The sequence below is a fragment of the Spea bombifrons genome, chromosome 11 (assembly GCF_027358695.1).
Source record: "Spea bombifrons isolate aSpeBom1 chromosome 11, aSpeBom1.2.pri, whole genome shotgun sequence".
Lineage (NCBI taxonomy): Eukaryota > Metazoa > Chordata > Amphibia > Anura > Pelobatidae > Spea > Spea bombifrons.
The window spans coordinates 1665021-1684750 of NC_071097.1; the positions used below are offsets into that span (position 1 = coordinate 1665021).

The 19730-nt window shown below is 44.9% G+C and overlaps 1 protein-coding gene across 1 annotated transcript in view; it reads left to right on the forward strand.

Annotated features, from left to right (window-relative positions):
• Nucleotides 1–1059: 1059 nt before the first annotated feature.
• Nucleotides 1060–19730, forward strand: part of LOC128469278 (heparan-alpha-glucosaminide N-acetyltransferase-like) — a 63820-nt gene continuing 45149 nt past the window's right edge. The window contains exons 1-8 of the mRNA XM_053451099.1: nucleotides 1060–1073; nucleotides 1169–1302; nucleotides 1936–2030; nucleotides 4888–5024; nucleotides 7397–7530; nucleotides 15817–15886; nucleotides 16438–16489; nucleotides 19612–19694. Coding sequence (XP_053307074.1) covers nucleotides 1060–1073; nucleotides 1169–1302; nucleotides 1936–2030; nucleotides 4888–5024; nucleotides 7397–7530; nucleotides 15817–15886; nucleotides 16438–16489; nucleotides 19612–19694 — 719 coding nt within the window. The remainder of the gene's footprint in view (nucleotides 1074–1168; nucleotides 1303–1935; nucleotides 2031–4887; nucleotides 5025–7396; nucleotides 7531–15816; nucleotides 15887–16437; nucleotides 16490–19611; nucleotides 19695–19730) is intronic.

Below are 19730 nucleotides of genomic sequence, written 5' to 3' on the forward strand. Positions count from 1 at the left end.
AGTGGTCCAAGTCGTTGAGGAGTTTGAAGATGCTTTGGGAGAAATGAAAGCCTTAGTGCCGAGAGATGTACAGCTGAGCGATCCACGTAGCATTATACCTCTCATGATGATGGAAGAACTGATCATCAAAGCTCAAGTCTTCAGTACCATCGTCAACAAGACTCAATATAACTGCTGAATCACCAATTTGGGTTGTGGCCCTCACCACCAAGAGGCTGCGCTCTGGGGAACTATCACCCAGCCCAGAGGACACTCCTTTGGCCACCAAAGAACGTGAGAAGTGTCCATCTGTACGGTGATTTCTAACGGAGAATCTTCTATCGATCTCCAATCACAAACGTCCAACCATTAATCAATTTGGCAATAAAACTCAATTTAACATCTAGTATGGATCATACCATTTATCATTCGGACAATGGGGGGATTCACAAAGGTGGAGTGAACACTTCTAAAAAGGGACGGGCAACGATAGAATGATGCAAATCCTGAGATGCACAAAGTTAGTATGGCGGCGCCCATGGTATACACACAATACAGGTTTCTTATACACATACATGTAGAGCGCTGCGGAATATGATGGCGCTATAAACATCATTATAAAGGTTTATTTATTTATTTCTATCCATACCTGAGTAATACCCGGTGTAGAGTAGTTCTGGGAGCAATGGCGTTGGGGCAAAATCATTTATTGCAAACATGGCAAAGTTGTTTATGTGGAATGGTTTCCATGGAAACCGGCTGGACGTCGCTAATGATTTCTGCACTTTGCCCCAGAATGCTAATTAGGAATTTTGCCCCCGCGGCTTCCTGGGGCCGATCACAGATTATTATTGCCCTTATGCCGGGAACATTAAGATTTTTTTGCCCCATACAGTTGCTTTTTATTACCGGACTTCACCCCCTGGTTATCTGCTGCTATCATTAACCCTTTTGGTGCAGGTAGTTAGTACCGTGCTGGGACGCCCTGCCATTCAGGAGCTGGAAGAAGCGAAGCTCTCTGGGTATGGGGGTAAAATGCTCTGCCGGGGCCCTGATACTTGCCCTCATGGGGTCGTTGCAATGCTCTGTGACAGGTAAGAACTCGCTAAATGAATTGTTACTGCTGAGTGTCCCTATTTAACTTGGCCAGTCCCTCTCCTGAATCACGCTGCCCCTTTTTCCTCCCCAGGTGCCCCTGTTTTGTAGGAGCTAAGAATAGGGCACAGAGTCACATGAAAAGTCTGGGTAAAACCCCATCCCCCACCTCTAACTACACCCCGAAAAAGGAAAGTGCCCCTCTCTGGGAATTGGGAATGTTGGCAGGTATTCAGACATTATATAAAATTATAAGAAAAATTACCTCTTTTCTTGCTTGTGAAGCCTAAATCAGTTTCCATGGTGATGCAGTAAACTAAAACACGCACTATAGTTGCCATGGTGATAAGCATAACTGGTGACTTCCTGGCTTTGGAAGGGGTGGAGTTAGCTGTGTGAGGAAAGGTGCTATGTGTGCATGTGGGAGGGGCTACACATCTATGGGGGTGGGGCTACCCGTGTGAGGGAAGGGCTAACTATTTGGTAACAGGGGAATTAGGAGTGGGTGGGATTAATCTCCAAGGCAACCATGTTAAATGACCCTCCCACTACCTCTCCCTATGCCCTTCCTGCCTCCTTGTGATAAGCTCCTCCCACTGCCCCACCCCTATGCTTGGAATTATTGCACCACCAGACGGGGCCACTGGGCCCAAACCCCTGAAAGGAGCAATCTGGGCCACATAGCCAGCCAGGGCCCAGACGTGTGTAGCTGGCCGTGGGGGCCTAGTGCTGGGTAGCCGACCCTGAGGTCCTACGAGGGGCCCATGACGGGTCACGTAGCCCATGCACTGGTTTTACCCCCCTGACAGTGGCCCCGGGACCCACGTTTTGAGTGATTTATTATTACCCCCTCTGTTCTAGGGGCCGGACTGAAGTTTGACGAAGCTTTATTAACAATGTCCAACCATCTTCCCGAAGCCTTATCCGTGCTGTACGTCTCCGATTACTGCTATCAGGTAACATGCGAAACGCGTCAGAGCCCCCCGTGTTCAGGCCTTCATTTATAGACCAGACCTCAAGTTACATCACATAAGCCTCTGACTTACATCAGGTTGCCTTTCCCATTATTTTTCTCCCGCGTTGCTATGGCCACCCCCCCCCACACATTTAAGGGTCTCGAGTGATACCAAATAGGCCTAAAACCACTTTTATCTGAATTATTTCTATGTAAATGTCAGCCCTGACTTACATCATTATTTCGACTTACATCGCCTTCATATGCGGAATTTTCTCAATATTTTACATTTGCTTAATTAAGGATGTTTCCTCGTTTTCAGAGATTTATATAAAAAAATGCACGAATTAGGTAAAATGTATATAAATCTATCGATAAACCCATATAATGGTGTTAACGGAATAAATGATATTATTATTTATTAATATGGCGCCGTCATATTCTGCCGCGCTGTACAACGTGCGTATATGTGTATTACAAACCTTTGTTAACCCCCCCCATTGTCTGAATAAGAAATGGTATGGTCCATACTAGATGTTAAATTCAATTTTATTGCCAAATTGATTAATGGTTGGACCTGGAGATCGATGGAAGATTCTCCGTTAGAAATCACCACCGTACAGGCGGGAAATTCTGATGTTCTTTGGTGGCCAAGAGAGCGTCCTCCTGAAGATGTTTAAGAACATTGATGAGATCTCAGAGGTTGCTCAATTGCTGTGGCCAGACATGAAACTAAGGGCTGGGTGATAGTTCCCCAGAGCGCAGCCTCTTGGTGGTGAGGGCCACAGCCCAAATTGGTGGGTCATCGGTTATAGTGAGTTTTGCTGACGAGGTTCCTGAACAATTGAGCTTTGGTGATCAGTTCTTCCATAATCATAAGAGGTAAAATGCCACGTGGATCGCTCAGCTGTTCTTCTCCCGGCAGAGAGGCTTTCATTTCTGCGACAGCATCTTCAAACTCCTCAACGACTTTGACCACTTTCCACTTGTCCCGTTGGAGGGCAGACAGCTCTTGTTGTAGCTGATCGTTGGCCTCAGCTATCTGTTCGTTAACTTCTAGAAATTTGAACAGTTCGTTGTCAAGTTCCTCAGCCTCTTCAATAGATTTACGTGAGGACATCTCCATGTCATGACATCTGTCTTGCAGGTCTTGAATCTCAAGGTCTTTGATGGCCACATGTTCTTCAAGCAAGGGGATTTCCTTACTCATGCCTTCCAGGCGCTCTGTCAGCTCTTCGTTCTGCCTACGAAGGCTGTTGATAACTGACTGGAGCTCTTTGTTCTCCTGAGACAGACCATGGGCATGGTCTTTAGCCAGATTTAAATAATTCCGAGATATGTCCTCTCGTGACACCTGAGAGCTTCTCGAGGTGGTCTCGCAATGTTCTCTCCGGCGTCTTGGTGACTGCTTTTCATGCCTCCGCCTCCTGTAGTCACCTTCTGGCTTTAGATGTTCCTCCAGACTCGAGAGTCTGTCCGTAAGACGGGACATGGACCGTCTGTGTTCCATCTCCATCTGGAACATGGAGTTGTTGACCAGAGAATGCACGAGGTGCAGATGGAGTCCGGGTCCATGTCGTTGTCTGTGAGAGTCGTCTCTCTTTTTGCGTGTTAATAATATGATACAGAGGAGTATAAAAGCTCCAATGTACTGCAAACACAGTAGTTGGCTCAGATACACATCGCGCTCGGCTTTGCACATCTTCGCGGTCGCCTGCTCTGTTGAGCAATGACCTGTTTACGAGTCTCTCCCTCTATTCCTTGCCTGTGCTACCTATGACATCACAATGAGGCTGCTGACTGAAATGATTGGTTTATGGAATTGTGGGCGGGGCTTGAAGAAGCCACGCCCATTTTTTGAGGCAGGTTTGTTTACGAGTGTTTTTTAAAGCACCGCCCACAATCAAGCCACACCCACTGAATCATTCAACAAAATAGTAGCATTTAATAAATAAATAAATACATTCTCCTGTGTAATTCTGTTTTATTCTTATGTTCCCAATGACATCACAATGAGGCTAACACTGGGAATGATTGGATTATGACATAGTGTTCAGGGCTTGAAGGAGCCACACCCAGTTTTTGAGGAAGGTCCTTTTATAAATGCACTGCCCACTTTCAAGCCACACCCACTTAATCATTTAACTCCTTGATATAATTTAATAAAGAAAGACATTCATTCTCCTCTGCGTTTCCATTTGATTCCTCCGTTCCTGATGACATCACAATGAGGCTGCTGACGGAACACTGGGAATGAATGGTTGTATGACATAGATGGCGGGGCTTGAAGGAGACACGCTCGGTTTTTGAGGAAGGTTATTTTCTGAGTGTGTTTCTAAGGCACCGCCCACTTGCAAGCCACACCCACTGAATCATTCAGCTAAATGATAGCATTTCATAAATAAATAAATAAATAAGTAAATGCATTCTCTGTACTTTCGTTTTATTCTTATATTCCTGATGACATCACAATGAAGTGGAACACCAGGAATTATTGCTTTATGACATAGTGGGTGTGGCGTTAAAGGCCCCTCTCTGTCATTTTTTCCTCCCCTGATGCCCCCTTTTTCTAGGAGCGCAGAATGTTTGCTAAAAGCCCCAGTACTGTGTATAGAAACAGCAGGAATCGGCTTTATAAATAAATCATTTTTCTCTTACTGTATTATTTTATTATAATAGTTTTTAGAAATGATTCTTCTTCACTCAGTTACACACACAGCCAGCAAAAGGGCAAAGCCCCGCCCCCAGCCACACCTCTAACCACACCCCTCTAATAAACCAAAGCTCCAGAGCAGTGGTTGCTATAGAGACCGCACCACAATGACGCCCCATGACCTGCTGTTATTTTTGTCCCGCAGTGCCCCCCACAGTTACTCCTGACCGTGTCGCCCGCGTCGGGCGTGCAGCCGGCCAATGGCAGCGTCGTCCTCAGCACCAGATTCACCCTGAGCCTCCAGGTGGTCGTCGGGACGGGGGGCGCAGATCCCGTCTGCAGGTAACGCATCTCCACACCGGGGGGGGTTTTACCCCGGTCTCGGGGTGAAGGGGCACATTCTCACTGTATTACCTGCTACCACCCTTGCCGGGAGGCTGTTCCACTTATCCACCACCCTCTCAGTAAAGTAAAACTTCCTCCCATTCCATCGAAGCCTCCGTCCCTCTGGAATATACCGCCGCTGGGACTCCGCGCCTTAGCCCTGCAGACGCCGTACCCCGCGGATTATCCGTTTTTATTTATTTTACGAAATTTTAATTTTATTTTAACCCTCGGAAGTCTGGATGTTTTATAATCTTTAGTTTTTGGGGGTTTTTTTTTCTCTCGGGCACTGCTGATATGCATTTGTTTTCTAGTTTCAGGAAAAGAGTAGTAGATACGTGGAACTGCCTTTCAATAGAATTGTTCAGGAACTTATTTTTATATTTAATATAAAATATGTTTACTATATCATATATTATATTTAATAATATTGAATTTATTTTAAGAAATGTTTACTTTATTTTAACCAGTGGAAGTCGGGATGTTTATGCTGATATGCATTTTTATTCTAGTTTAAAGAAAGGGTAGTAGATACCTAGAACTGACTTCCAGTGGAATTGCCGTAGATTTTTCAAATCAGATTATGAATCTTCTCGGACTAATCAATAGGGCTGCGGGGCTTTAACCTTAATAGTAATAATAATAATAATACCGGTAATAATAATAATATTAATAATAATAACAATACCGTTAATAATAATAATTAAATGTAGTTGTAGTTACACACTATGGCCAATAGGTGGCGGCGTCTCTCCACATACACATGCAGTTTAACCATTCTGCTGCCTGAACGTCTTTGCCAGTTTGTCGTTAACGCCTTGTCCAGTATACGGGCTCCTTGTAAAGGTAAAGGTTCCTGCTTTACTGAGAGGGTGGTAGATAAGCGGATCAGCCTCCCAGCAGAAGCGGTAGAGGTTAATACAGTGAGGGAATTTACACTGACTTTTTCCTTTACTGTGTTTGCCTGTTCGACCGCCACTGGGAGTCTGTTCCGGGTACCTGCTACCCCCTTTCTGTAGAACTGTAGAATTTCCTCACATTAACCCTTCCACGCCACCCTTTTTTTTTCTTCATGGATTTAGTGAATTTGAAGTTAAATCTCCCTGCAATCCAAGTAGCAGCAGCAGCATTTTGCTGCATTGTACTGCACCACAGTATGTGTTGGCGCTATAGGAGTTAATAATAATAATAATAATAAATACACCCCAGAATAAAATGGCCAATTATTTTTAATCACTTTTTTAACCTGAAAATTTACTGAAAAACAGCCCCCCAACCCGGATAAAAGAGCACCTTGGAGCTTTATTGCCCCCCCCGTTTGATGGCAATGGCCGGGGGGCAGGTGGCCGGCTGATATACCCTCGCAGTAACCTATTGACGGCGGCCCCTCGGAGGCCTCTGCACAGAAGTTGAACCTCCGTTTAAAAGAAAAGGTTCTATTGTGCCGAGAGCAGGCAGAGGTCAGCGGCCGAGAACAAAAAGATAAGGAGCGCTGGTAGTCCGGAGACCACCCGAGACCCAGAGGCCGAGGTACAAAGACCCCGCTTTCCGAAACATCCACTGCAGACCAAGTGAAGAGCCGCCTCAGAGACAGGAGCAAATATTTTTGTTGTAATTTTTAAAATATTTTCAATTAAATTACATAGAATTTTCTGGCAGGTCGGCCCCCATCGGCCCATCTAGTCCCCCCTGTTTCTCTGTAATCAGACGTTGTTCTCGTCTTAGATTCGGGAAACGTATGTCTATCTCATGCATGTTTAAATCCCCTCACTGTATTATCCTCTACCACTTCTGCTGGGTGGCAGCTCCATACCCAGCCCTTACATGCATACCTGGGACTATCCAGACTGCTGGTACCCGGAGCCCTGCCGTTTTGGGACGAGGGTCGGCCTGCCCACTGATGTCAGCGGGCGGTCCTGCATGTTGGTAGGCGGTCCTCTGACATTGGTGGGCGGTACCAGATGTTGACAGACAGTTTCTGATATAAGAGGGCGGGGAGTATGGCGTGCTGCAGTGTCGCTCCCACGACTGGAGTGACTTCAACTGGAGTCTCGGGTGACACCTGGAGAGTTCCCGTGTATGCTTATAGCTGACAAGCCCCGCCCCATACCCGGTCAGCAACGCCCATGTTTGTGACTAGCCCTACCCTCTCACAAAACCACTCCCCAGAGGAGCGGAGAAGCCTGATCTCATGTTCCCAGGCATGGGAGTAGAGTGGATCCTTCTGACTCCGCTCCTACGTTTTATATATCTGCCCCCCTATGGGGTATGTGGGGGTTATTAACCCTTTCCTAATATGTCTGTCTGTCTTTTTTTTTTTAACCCTAAAGCTGGAGTGAATTATATGAAGAGCGAGGACACTACGTGACGTCCGTCCGCTCGGCGTCACCGGGGCGAGAGAACAACACGGGGAGCGTGACGTGCGCGAGAGGCATGACCAAACCCCCCGCAAACTGCTACCTGCGTAAGTTCCAATATTTACCCCCTTCTCAGGTCTGCAGCGTCCTGAAGGCAGAGGCAGAGTGTGGTAGATAAGTGGAACGGCCTCCCAGCAGAAGAGGTAGAGGGTAATACAGTGAGGGAATTGAAACCAGGAACTGATTAAGGTTTGAATCTTCACAGCAGGAAAAACTACTGGAAGACTAGGTGGGGCTGAAGGGTATTAGCAGCTACCACTTCTGCTGGGAGGCTGCTCCACTTATCTACAATTATATTCTGCAGAATGGGAAAACGAGGCAAAATTCTGCATTCCGTATCCGCGAACAGATTTACGAGCATAAAAAGAATTCAAAATGGGTCAGGGGTCTACTCGTTTTACCCCCATTTACGGAGCATTTGGGCCTAAAAAAAGGTTCATGCGTTCCTATAATATGATCTCAAGGGACCTGTTCTGAAGAGCTTACAGTCTAGGAGAAATTCTGGTCCGACCTTACACCGGTCCCCTGGGACATGTTCCGTTGAGGGGGCGCCGGTCAGGGGCTCCTGGACTTCCCTGTCTCCTGATGAAACAGCTGAACCTCTCCAGATAATCAGGTGAACCTCTAGAGACATCTCTTCTTCTCCTGGAAGGACAGGAACCGCCTGGCTGACCACGCGCAATGGTGGCCCTCGGCCCGTGTCACGAGCTCCAGTTTCTCCGTGGACTTAACCTGACCCAGGATGAATCCATCACCTTCAGATCTGTATTAACCAAACATCTGCTGGGGGTATGAGCTGATCTATCACCCCTTCAGGGAGACCTCTTCCTAAATCATTAACCAAAAGACAACAAAAAAGAGCAATAACATAAAAAAAATCTGAAATCGAATGATTTTCCAAATAAAAGACATTTATGGCTCCAGCGTCCCACATTGACGTCAGTTACCTAACACGACGCGGTAACCGTGTATTTACTTATCACATCATTAACTGGGTTCCTACGTCATCGGTAACCATGGCGCTGGGGTTGGTGGCTAGAAAAACACTTTTTTCACTTATTTTTTTTTTATTACTACAAAAATTTAGCAGAAAATCTGTTTAATGTAAAGCTATCGTCGTTCAGGCCCAACGCATCGGTTTAAGGCTTCTCTAGAGGTGGACAAGATGGACCCGCACCCTAGGCTTGGCTTGTGGCCTCGTCCATGGAATACCAGGCTACCAAACTACCGGGAGCAACTCCTCCCCCTTTTGTATGAGCCGAGCCAATCCGGGCATTAGGCTCAAGTCCGTATTGGCTCATCAAGACATAGCTCTTTCTCTGATTTGATGGAACCAAGAAGTGGGCAAGCTAAGATTGACTTTAACCCAGTGGTGTATTCTGACCTAGCAGACTAGGGCAGAAGGTCTAGGAGGGAGGCAGTTCTAGGGGGCTGGCATCCCCTCTGCCCCAGAACAGGGAACCAATTGCCCTCTTGAGCTATCAGTCCCCTGTAGCAGCTCTGTTCAACAGGTTAGATAAAAGATGACCAAGCTCTCCAGCCAGCCCATCAACACCGTGGTGGACAGTGCCAAGTCGGAACAGCCTTTATAGTTCAATTCCGCCCGGTGCTGGGACATCACGTCTAGGGCAGCACGAATGGTAGGTACGCCACTGCATAAGCCTGATCCCCGACTTTACTAGGCGCATCAGAAGTGGGTGATCTGGAGACAGATAAAACTCTTCATCCCCTTGTATGTTTAGTTCTAGAAGAACAAATTTGAGGGCCCTTTGTGTGGTCATGGGAACCAGCCTTGGTCATACTAAGCTTGGAGATCCAGGACTTGGCTCTATCTCACCATCTTGGTGTGGGACCCAGCAAGGAACCTAGTAATACTTTCCAGAGAACCCTCTTTGTAGCTTTCCTATTGAACCTTCCACAACATTATCAGGGTGAGACAACAAGGTCCACGACGGAGGAACAACCAACCCTACGGAGGTGGGGAGCGAACAGTTCTGAATATAAATACAGTCTTGGGGGCTTCTTGTTTTGCATCAAGCTCTACAGCATGCATGGAGTTAACTATTTCTAATAAGGAGGACAAAGAGAATAACAGAGCCACGAATGATGAAGATCACCTCTTTCACAGTTGCTAACGAGGCCGGCCAGCCCTCAGGATGCTACAATGTTTGCTCTTTCTCCGTGACTCATCAGGCAGTGCTTATTTTTCCATCCCGGAGAGGAAACCTCATATGATAGGGAAATTAGAAAAGGGAGAACATGGAGTTTGATCTGTGCGATCCACGCGTACGCGTCACGCACATCTCAAAGTGATCCAATCAAAACAAGAGACTGGGATGGGAGATACGAACTGTCTTCCGATAACGCCGATAAACTTGAAGGTCATCTTCAGCGGTGAAGAAACTTTGGAGCCCGTGCTTCCTTATGATCTCCTCTCACGTTAGGGTTTGGTGGTGATGTATTGTCCGTCCACTATTTTCCCGGTCTGTGAGGTCTTCAGGTCGAAGAATGTTCTAAAGTATCAATGACCGGGGAAAAAAATGAGGTTCTATGATGACTGTTTTAGTTAAAACAACCTAAGGAGCCCATAACGTTATGGGGCTGGTCATGGATTGGCACTGGTGAGATGGAACATGGTCATCCTTAGACCCTTCTTAGACATTATCTAAGACCCTTCGTGCAATCGGTCCAGGCAATCTGCCCAATTTTCCCACCTCAAGACGTTTCCCCCTTCTTCATTATTTGGTAGCTAAGAAGGAGAGGAGCTGATCGTGAGGAAGCGGGGCAAGCTGAAGGAATATGACATCACGTTCCACCTGCATGTTTGATACAAGTAGAAACCTAGCTGGGCTGATGCTTTATGGCGATGCTAATGAAGTCCGTTCCTCCATAGACTTTCATTAGTCAGAGAGTCCGACTGGATGATTAAGACTGAGCCATTCTATTGTTTCCCACAGGCAGTGTGATAACGAGTCGGGGTGTTTAGTAGATCGGGGGTCAGATAACAGAGCGAGAATCATATGCAGCTGCCTGAAAACATTATATTATGGGGCAAAAACTACAACTGGGGTGAATTTTTTTTTTAATTTTTAATCTGACCCTGGGAATAAAACCCCATTCTCCTCGATCATTCTTCGAAACAACGAAGAAATGCGATGCCTTTGCTTTGGATCTGGCGGTGTAAAGGTTAAACTGGCACTAATGAACTGGAGGTCAATTACAGAATGAAGCAGTAATTAAAATATTGTGTTACAAAGTGCAAATTTCAGTCTGTTTCTGGAATCGATATGAATGGTGTCATCCTGATGAAGACGGCTCAGGAGTGAACCCTTCGCCAAGCCTTCTCCTGCCTCCCCTTAACCAAACTAATCAATTGGGGACATATGGGAGGAATCCTACATGTCTCCATGGACCAATGAGATCGGTTACATAGGAGTTTAACCTGTGCTGTGCCAGGCAGACCTGTTTTCATCTTCAATGTATCACATGGTGTACCAATTATGGTCTTCCTTGGCCCAAAAATACAGCATCTCCAACTGCATCCTCCCCGTCAATAAATCGAGTCCCTCCGATGTGTTGGATGTTTCGATGGACTTTTGCCAGCTAGAGAAATGTTTTTAAAAATATTATACTTTGTTCCTACTATTAGTAATGAAGAACCATGTTGACTGACCTCCAAAGTGTCCCTCTTTAGCTTATCCAGTCCCTCTTTTTTTGAGGAGCTCATTAGAGAAAAGGTTGAAAAGTACTCTCAAAAAACAGAATCTTTGGTGATAACCCTCATAGAAGCAAAGAAGAGCTTAAAACATCACAGGTTGTGAGGTCACGAGTGGCCACCAAGTGTTAACATCATGGCACAAGAGGCTGTTGAAACAAAATATCTCCTGACAGACGCTTGACCTTTCTTCTGCAGTTTCATGAGGTTTTTCTCCAGACTTTTCTTGACAAGAGAGATGAAGCTCTACCAAATTATCAAAGCCACCCATGTCCTCCTGACATTAGAATGTTAGCGACCCTAACAATTAACATCATTACCTACTCATTTGTACTCTTAATATCTCATTTTTATTGCGGCTTCTTCCACAGGTGGTAACTGGTGGCCCCCTTACACCAATGGGACTTTTTGTGGCCAACATATTACTGACGCTGTCCAGTATGAGAAGTTTCCTCCTGTTGTCCTTCATCTTTCTCTTCCAAGGGTGGCAAACGCCAACCTCTTCCACCAAAAGGACCACTTCAGGTGGATCCTTGATATCATTCCGATGGGTTCCATGGCTCTCAAATATTGGCCCGGAGGATAGAAACACAAATTTACCAAGTCTTTGTGATTTCTATCGTTTTTGTGGCTCAACCAAACCTTGTGGATTAGAAGGTCTTAAAACCTGAAAATTATCTCCATAAATGAAGTATTCTGAGATCCTCGAGGAAAGAGAAACCATGCAACTTACAAACCACAAAGCATTGTGAGAATACAGGGTCATAAAGAAGAAGAAACCCAATAAATTATTGTCTCCTGAGCACGCTAATACCCCATATGTGTGTTTATATTCCATCATCACGTGGCCTAAGGTTGTCTCCAGACCATTATTATCCCAATGAACCTTCTAGGTGGTCCTCAGTGTACATAAAACATGAATATTTCGTGGTTTTAATTTTATGTTTGACCCTCGAAATCCAGAAGGTGTGAAAACGAACACGACACCGAGCAGAAAAAAAAGCTTATTTTAATTTGGTTCGTTTTATTAAACGTTTGACACACAAAAAAATTCTAGAATGTTCTTTTTTATGGAAACTAAAAGTCGTCGAGTTCTGATTTCACGTAATCACTTTCGAAATTACAACAAAAAAAATTGGAAATTATAAAAAGTTTTGGAAATTACACCTTGGAGAGATTATTTTGGTTTTCAGTTCCTTCTTGAGAGAAAGCATCGAGTTTGGGTAATACCGTCGACTTTCTTCGGTCGAAGATTCTTCTTCTCGGTGAATCTTCTCCACCTCTGATGGTTCCAATGGATCTACTTTCTACCTTCAATAAAGAATTTTAAAAGAATGAGAATATTATATACAAAAATAAATTGTACCGTGATTGGAAGAGTGGTTGAAGAAGTGGAGATGCTGGTCTTGAGGTCTTCTTGGTCCTCTTGGAGGAGGTCTAAGAATGGACTGGAATTATCCCAACCAGCCCCTCCTTACTTGATATCAGCAAGTCCCTCTGCAGTAACCGAGAGGAGGGGTTTGGTTGAACCGCACAGATGGTTAACTAACTAAAAACGAAGATAATGGGTCACTGATATGACCTAATGGGCCTCAGAAATGAGATCAGTTCCAGCCAAATGACCGCATAACGAAGCATTCTCAGTAAATTACTTGTTTTCAAAGGTCAATATCTTTGCACAGAGTTCCTTCTTCACGTAAATTGACAAATAATGTGATTTTTGGAATCCTACGGAGTAAATCTTTCATTTGAAGGCACGTCGGATTATGTCGAGGGAACTTAGTTCCAGGAGCCACGTATGACATCATCTCGATAGACTGACATCACAAAAGCGATGAGCTACCTGGAACCAGGAATGGATGTGACCCACTTTAGCCCTACTTGGCTCATGGATGTTCTTCAAAGAGTTTCTCCTATCGATGCCCCTAAAAATACCAACAAGGGGCGGGAAGGATGCTTCTTGCCGCCATATTGCCCCTGTTCTGGTTGAAGCCCCTTCTTTTTTTAACCACTCCGACAGATTTGAGATCTCGTTTAGAATACTGCGTAATTTTCTGGATACCATGGCTTCAGACAGGCTCAGTTTAGAGGGAGTTCGAAGAATGCCCCCCAACATGGTACCTGGGAAGACTAAGGAACCTTAATGTGAACCCAGAAGAACAGAGAAGGGAGATGTGAGAAGAGTCAAATTTACCAAAAAAAGATAGTAGATACCTGGAAGAGACTGAAAGAAGTCTTCAAAATGGCCGACAAGATGGGACCATTGGCTTTTTTCCGTCGTCACTATATTCTTGTGTACCTTGTTCCAGTTTTTCCTCCCCACAGCTGATATGAACCGCAGGCGTGCTTCCCTGTGGAAGTTGTGGTAATCTTGAGTGTCTTTTTTCCGCTTCCATAGCGCGTAGATTGTCAGCTCTGACCTCTCGGTGACACGCGTGGCGCATCTTCATTAAAATGAAATATGATATTATACTCAGGTTAAAGTCATCGCTCTAAATTATAACCGGCGGCAGCCGGGCCGCCGAGGCGGAAAAACATTCACTTAGCACTTACACGCCGCCCCTTCATTACCATGACTTCACCTGTGGTTATGAACGGCGGATGTAACGGCCTTCTTCAAACACGCGGCTCAAAAGTTTGGGGTCGATTATGCATTTTTGAGAGAAGAGCACATTTTGTCCATTATAATAACATGAAAAGGATCAGAAATCCAGCGCAGGCGGGGTTAACGCTATAAATGACTGTTGTAGCTGGAAACGGCTCCTGTGTTCCAATGGCCCTTTATCACTCCCATCACTCCTGTATTCCAATGGCCCTTCATCACTCCCATCACTCCTGTGTGCCAATGGCCCCATATCACTCCCATCACTCCTGTGTTCCAATGGCCCTTTATCATTCCCATCACTCCTGTGTTCCAATGGCCCCTTATCACTCCCATCACTCTTGTGTTCCAATGGCCCTTTATCACTCCCATCACTCCTGTGTTCCAATGGCCCCATATCACTTCCATCACTCTTGTGTTCCAATGGCCCTTTATCACTCCCATCACTCCTGTGTTCCAATGGCCCTTTATCACTCCAATCACTCCTGTGTTCCAATGGCTCTTTATCACTCCCATCACTCCTGTGTTCCAATGGCCCTTTATCACTTTCATCACTCCCGTGTTCCAATGGCCCTTTATCACTCCCATCACTCCTGTGTTCCAATGATCCTTTATCACTCCCATCACTCCCGTGTTCCAATGGCCCTTTATCACTCCCATCACTCCTGTGTTCCAATGGCCCTTTATCACTCCCATCACTCCTGTGTCCCAATGGCCCTTTATCACTCCCATCACTCCCGTGTTCCAATGGCCCTTTATCACTCCCATCACTCCCGTGTTCCAATGGCCCTTTATCACTCCCATCACTCCTGTGTTCCAATGGCCCTTTATCACTCCCATCACTCCTGTGTCCCAATGACCCTTTATCACTCCCATCACTCCTGTGTTCCAATGACCCTTTATCACTCCCATCACTCCTGTGTTCCAATGGCCCTTTATCACTCCCATCACTCCTGTGTCCCAATGGCCCTTTATCACTCCCATCACTCCCGTGTTCCAATGGCCCTTTATCACTCCCATCACTCCCGTGTTCCAATGGCCCTTTATCACTCCCATCACTCCTGTGTTCCAATGGCCCTTTATCACTCCCATCACTCCTGTGTCCCAATGACCCTTTATCACTCCCATCACTCCTGTGTTCCAATGACCCTTTATCACTCCCATCACTCCTGAGCTGATTACCAAAATACATTTTATTATTATTATAATTTCTTTGCTCTGTGATATTCTATTTTTCAAAGAAAACAAAAAGAAATTAAAAATATATATATTTATGAAATATATTTTCTTCTGATTTTATTTTGTCCTTCAACAGGTTTGAGTGTGTATAAAATTCTATACAAAAACAAACAAAAATAAAAATATATATTAATTTCTAAAACGCGTCGTGATATTTTTTGGAACCAAAGAAGCAATTTCTCGCACATTTTCCCCGCTGGATTCCCAAATCTTTATTTCCTCTAATTGCGTTTAATCCCTAATTCCCGGTTCACAATTAATGGCGGAAATGTGGTCGTCGCGGCTTTTCCTGTATGATTCATTTAATGAAACCTCCCGGAACTTGAACTTTTTGTGTGTCAATAACTGCTATTATTTTGGAGAGATTTGGTTTAGAAGTCAGGGATTTTTTTTTCACAGCGAAACGGGACAAATCAGGTCCTTCAACCTCAGACAAGCGATGGGCTCGTATTCCAGTACCAAAGAGGTCTACTGGCCATCTATGCGGTGAGTTGGCTGTAGATGTCCCCTCTGATGTCACCACTGCTGACGTCCTACCAAGGTCCAACCCCGATGCTTATATCAGAGAAACCTGGTCAAAAATGGTCATCAATGGGTCATCAGATGGGCAGGTAGATAAGTCCCATGGTTTTTTTCCCACCAAAAGTCCATATTTTTGGCAGCCTAATGTTCTCATGGGTTGAGGAACCTGGAAGGGGTGAAGAACCAGCATGTCAAGTATCTGATTCTTCTCTGGTGAAGTTCTCTCCTGATGATATCTCATAATTCCATTGACAGCTTTGTTGGTGGCCTTCGGGGTTCTACTGGGGATCGGCGGAGCGTTCCTCCTCTTCACCTACGTGTCAAGGTAATTCTGATGTCCGGTCTTGTAAACGTGGCCTCTACTGTTACGACCTTCAATGGGTTCATTTAGAAAGCCCCGGACTTTGAATAAAACATTATTGTGAGGAACCACCTTATCTTCAGGCGATGACTCAACAGGAGCCTTCAGGGCAGGAAGCAATAAACCTGGGGTGTACACACTGGGGCTCAAACACCACACTGAGCTGATGCTTTATGGCAGTGCTAATGAAGTCCTCTCCTCCATAGACTTTCATTAGTCAGAGAGTCCAAACGGGTGAATAAGACTGAGCCATTCTATTGTTCCCCACAGGCAGTATGATAAGGAGTCGGGGGGTTTAGTAGATCGGGGCTTAGAGCGAGAATCATACAAACGGCTGATATGCAGCTGCCTGAAAACTGGGGTAAAAAAGAAAACAGAGAAATATTTCTGAAAATGTATTTTTAATCTGATATAATGGTAGGCGATTTTCTTTAAAATCGGGCAATATATGCTACACTGATAAATAAAAAAAGAAACTTTACGAAATACCCTTTTTTTATGATTATTTGTTGCAGGCTGGACTGCACCCGGAGCTCCCGGCAGAACTGCCCCGGCCTGTGCAGAGACGTACGTACAGAACCCACATGTTTTCATCCAACCCAATCAGAAACCCGCTTTCTATTTACAATTAGAGGCCAGAGGGTAATGGGAGGAAATGTACAGGTACTGAAAGGGTAGTAGATACCTGGAACTGATTCCCAGTGGCGGTAAAATCTAGAAGATTATATACATAACGCAGCGCCCAAAAAAAGTCATGCTACGCAAATCAGCGAAAAACAAAAGAAATGAGGGGCTCCCAGGAACTCATGGGTTAATTAACCTAGCAATCAATTGTTTAAAGTGCATACATCTAAAGAGGCACCTGCAAGTTTGATTCTTCATAAAAAAAAGAACATCAACTTGTTTTAAGGAAGTGTTGCTTTACTGTGAGGGTGGTGGATACGTGGAACAGGCTCCCAGCAGAGGTGGTAGAGTGTAATACAGTGAGGGGATCTTCTTGTTCGGAAGCTTCAATTTCTTCCCCATCCGTTATAATAATAAACCCCCCCCCCGGGTTAGTTAGCGATGGGCACAGAGACAGCCGCAGCTGGTCCATAGAGCGTAATAATAACAAATGAAATGAAGCCCGAGTGGTGGAGCTCTCATCATCCATCACACGGGGCAGAGATATAACAGGGGGGGGCTTCTTCGGCTCTCTGTTAACCTTTTGGGGCAAATTGTTGAGCAGGAGGGCGATTTGAAGTTATGTAGACGTGTGCATACAGTGATCTGCCCCTTCTGAATTCCAAATGGGGGCAATTGTTTTGGAGATGTTTTGTTGGCAGCTTGTGTTCAGCGGGGAGGGGAGGGGAATTAGGAAATGGGTTTTGGTATCTGCACCCGGTATTAATCAATCTGGTGCTTTTATTGCCGCGTTATCTGTCGCTTATCGCCCAATCAGATCGCTGCTCTCATCTGAATTACCTTTGAAGTCCTGGGGGGGGGCTGTGAAAGACCCATTAGAGCAAAAGGAGCCTTAATCCTGTTAGAACGGAGAGATAACAGACAATTTCCTGATGATGTTCTTTAACCCGCTAGGCGCTGGAGTGAGGCCGCTAATGCAGTTACTGGCAAAAAAAAAGTGAAGCGAAAATAAAAAAAGAGAAGAAAAGGAAAAAAAATTAGCTCCCGTAATTAATTTTAAAAAAAAAGAAGAAAAATAAAATTTAAAAAAGAATTTAGCTCCCGCAATAAATAAAAAAAGAAGAAAAAGAAAAAAGATTTAGCTCCCCGCAATAAATAAAAAAAGAAGAAAAAGAAAAAAGATTTGGCTCCCGCAATAAATAAAAAAAGAAAAAAGATTTAGCCCCCCCACAATAAATAAAAAAAAAGAACAAAAAGAAATAAGATTTAGCCCCCCGCAATAAATAAAAAAAAGAAGAAAAAGGATTTAGATCCTGCAATAAATGAAAAAAGAAAAAAAGATTTAGCTCCCCGCAATAAATAAAAAAAGAAGAAAAAGAAAAAAGATTTAGCCCCCCCGCAATAAATAAAAAAAGAAGAAAAAGAAAAAAGATTTAGCCCCCCCCCGCAATAAATAAAAATGCAGACATTTTTTTTATCTCCTGCTAAAAAAAGGAGAAAAAAACCATTTTTTTGAAAAAATATTTTTGCTCCAACAATTGCACCAAGATTTGCAAAAAAAACCCCAAAGAAATATGAAAAAAGTACATATAAATACTATATATATATATGTAAAATAAAAACATATTTGTATATTCTCGCTCGAACAGATGGCAAAAAACATATTTTGTTGAAATAATTGGAAAAAAAGAAAACGATTTGTGCGCGAAAAATTGTAAGAAAAAAAAAACCCAAAAGGAAGCATTCTCTAAGAGAAACTCCTATGATTCTCAGCCAGCCGCTGTGCCATTAACTATGACATCACACATCACACAGACTGACAGCGTATCTACCAAGTGTCCTAGTTGAGTTCTCTGGGCACCAAATCGCAATAAACTTAACCAAATTGCTTAAATTTATCCCCAAAATCCAAGTTGTTCTACATTGGTCCATTTTTTTTATCTAATCCCCTTAATCAGTCGTTGGTCTCGTCTTAGATTCAGGAGCCGTATGTCTATCCCATGCATGTTTAATACCCTCGCTGGATTACCCTCTACCACCTCTGCTGGGAGGCTGTTCCGCTTAGCCACTACCCTTTCCGTAAAGCTGGCGATTGCTTTTTGATTTATACGAGAGTGGATCCTAAATAATGATAACGAAAATGTTCCTCCCGGCAGACAGAGGCCTTGATTGCCAGCTCTGCTTCAGCTATCAGGCATCTGGGAATGACACGCAGATCCATCACGGAGAATTAGAAAGTGCGTGCTTCCTGATCTGTTTACATCGTAATTCAATCTCGCCCCGAGACCATGCGCTGGCCCGGGGTGAAAAAAGCAAAAGGCCTTATCTCCCAATGAAGGTTTTGCTCTGTTTTTTTTTAGCACCCTTCGAATATTAATATGCTAACTTCCTATGGGGCGGAATAAATGTCACGCACATTCTTAACGGTATATTTACCCCCCCCATTGGTAAGTGAGCCAATATTTTCCCATCATTTAGAAATGGGTTTGGGCTCTCAGCAGGAGTAGGAATGGCATTTAAGAACAATCTATCACAGCCTATCAGTGCCCACTTTTGCATCACGTGACAATTAAGGAATGGTTGGGACATTCAGCGGGACTGGGACTCCGCGTCCCCGTCTCCTTTCCTCGTCCTCTTCTCGCCGCCATCAGCTTCGTTGAACCTGCCGTTCAGACTACTTCCGCTAAAGGGCGGGGCCTTCACAGACACGCCCTCTCCCCTGATTGTAAGAACGGGGGAGAGGCTGTCCATGTGGCGCGCTCCGCAGCTCCGCAGCTCCGCAGCTCCGCAGCTCCGCCCTCTTTATGGAAGTACTGCGGGAAAGGAGACAAGGACGCGGAAGTCGTTGGCAGAAAAGATAGGAAGACATTGAGAGTGAGGGAATTTCCGGGCGACTTAGGACCACTGTGGCCCCCCCCTGATGAGTGGCCCTCGGGGTGGACGCCCCATCCCCCCTCCATGTCAGCCACTGCTTCCATTGGCTGTTAACTTGGGTTTAATAGATTGTGGATTGAGGTTGCCATGGCGTTTATAGAATGTTGATCCCTTGACTTCTTCTTCTGTAGAGTTCTTCTCCGGCCCGGGATGGTGGGACGGACTCTGATGTTCCCCGGTCTCCGCGTCTGCTCTCCCTGGACACGTTCAGAGGGTAACGTACCAACTGCAGACCTTCGAGGCTTTTCAT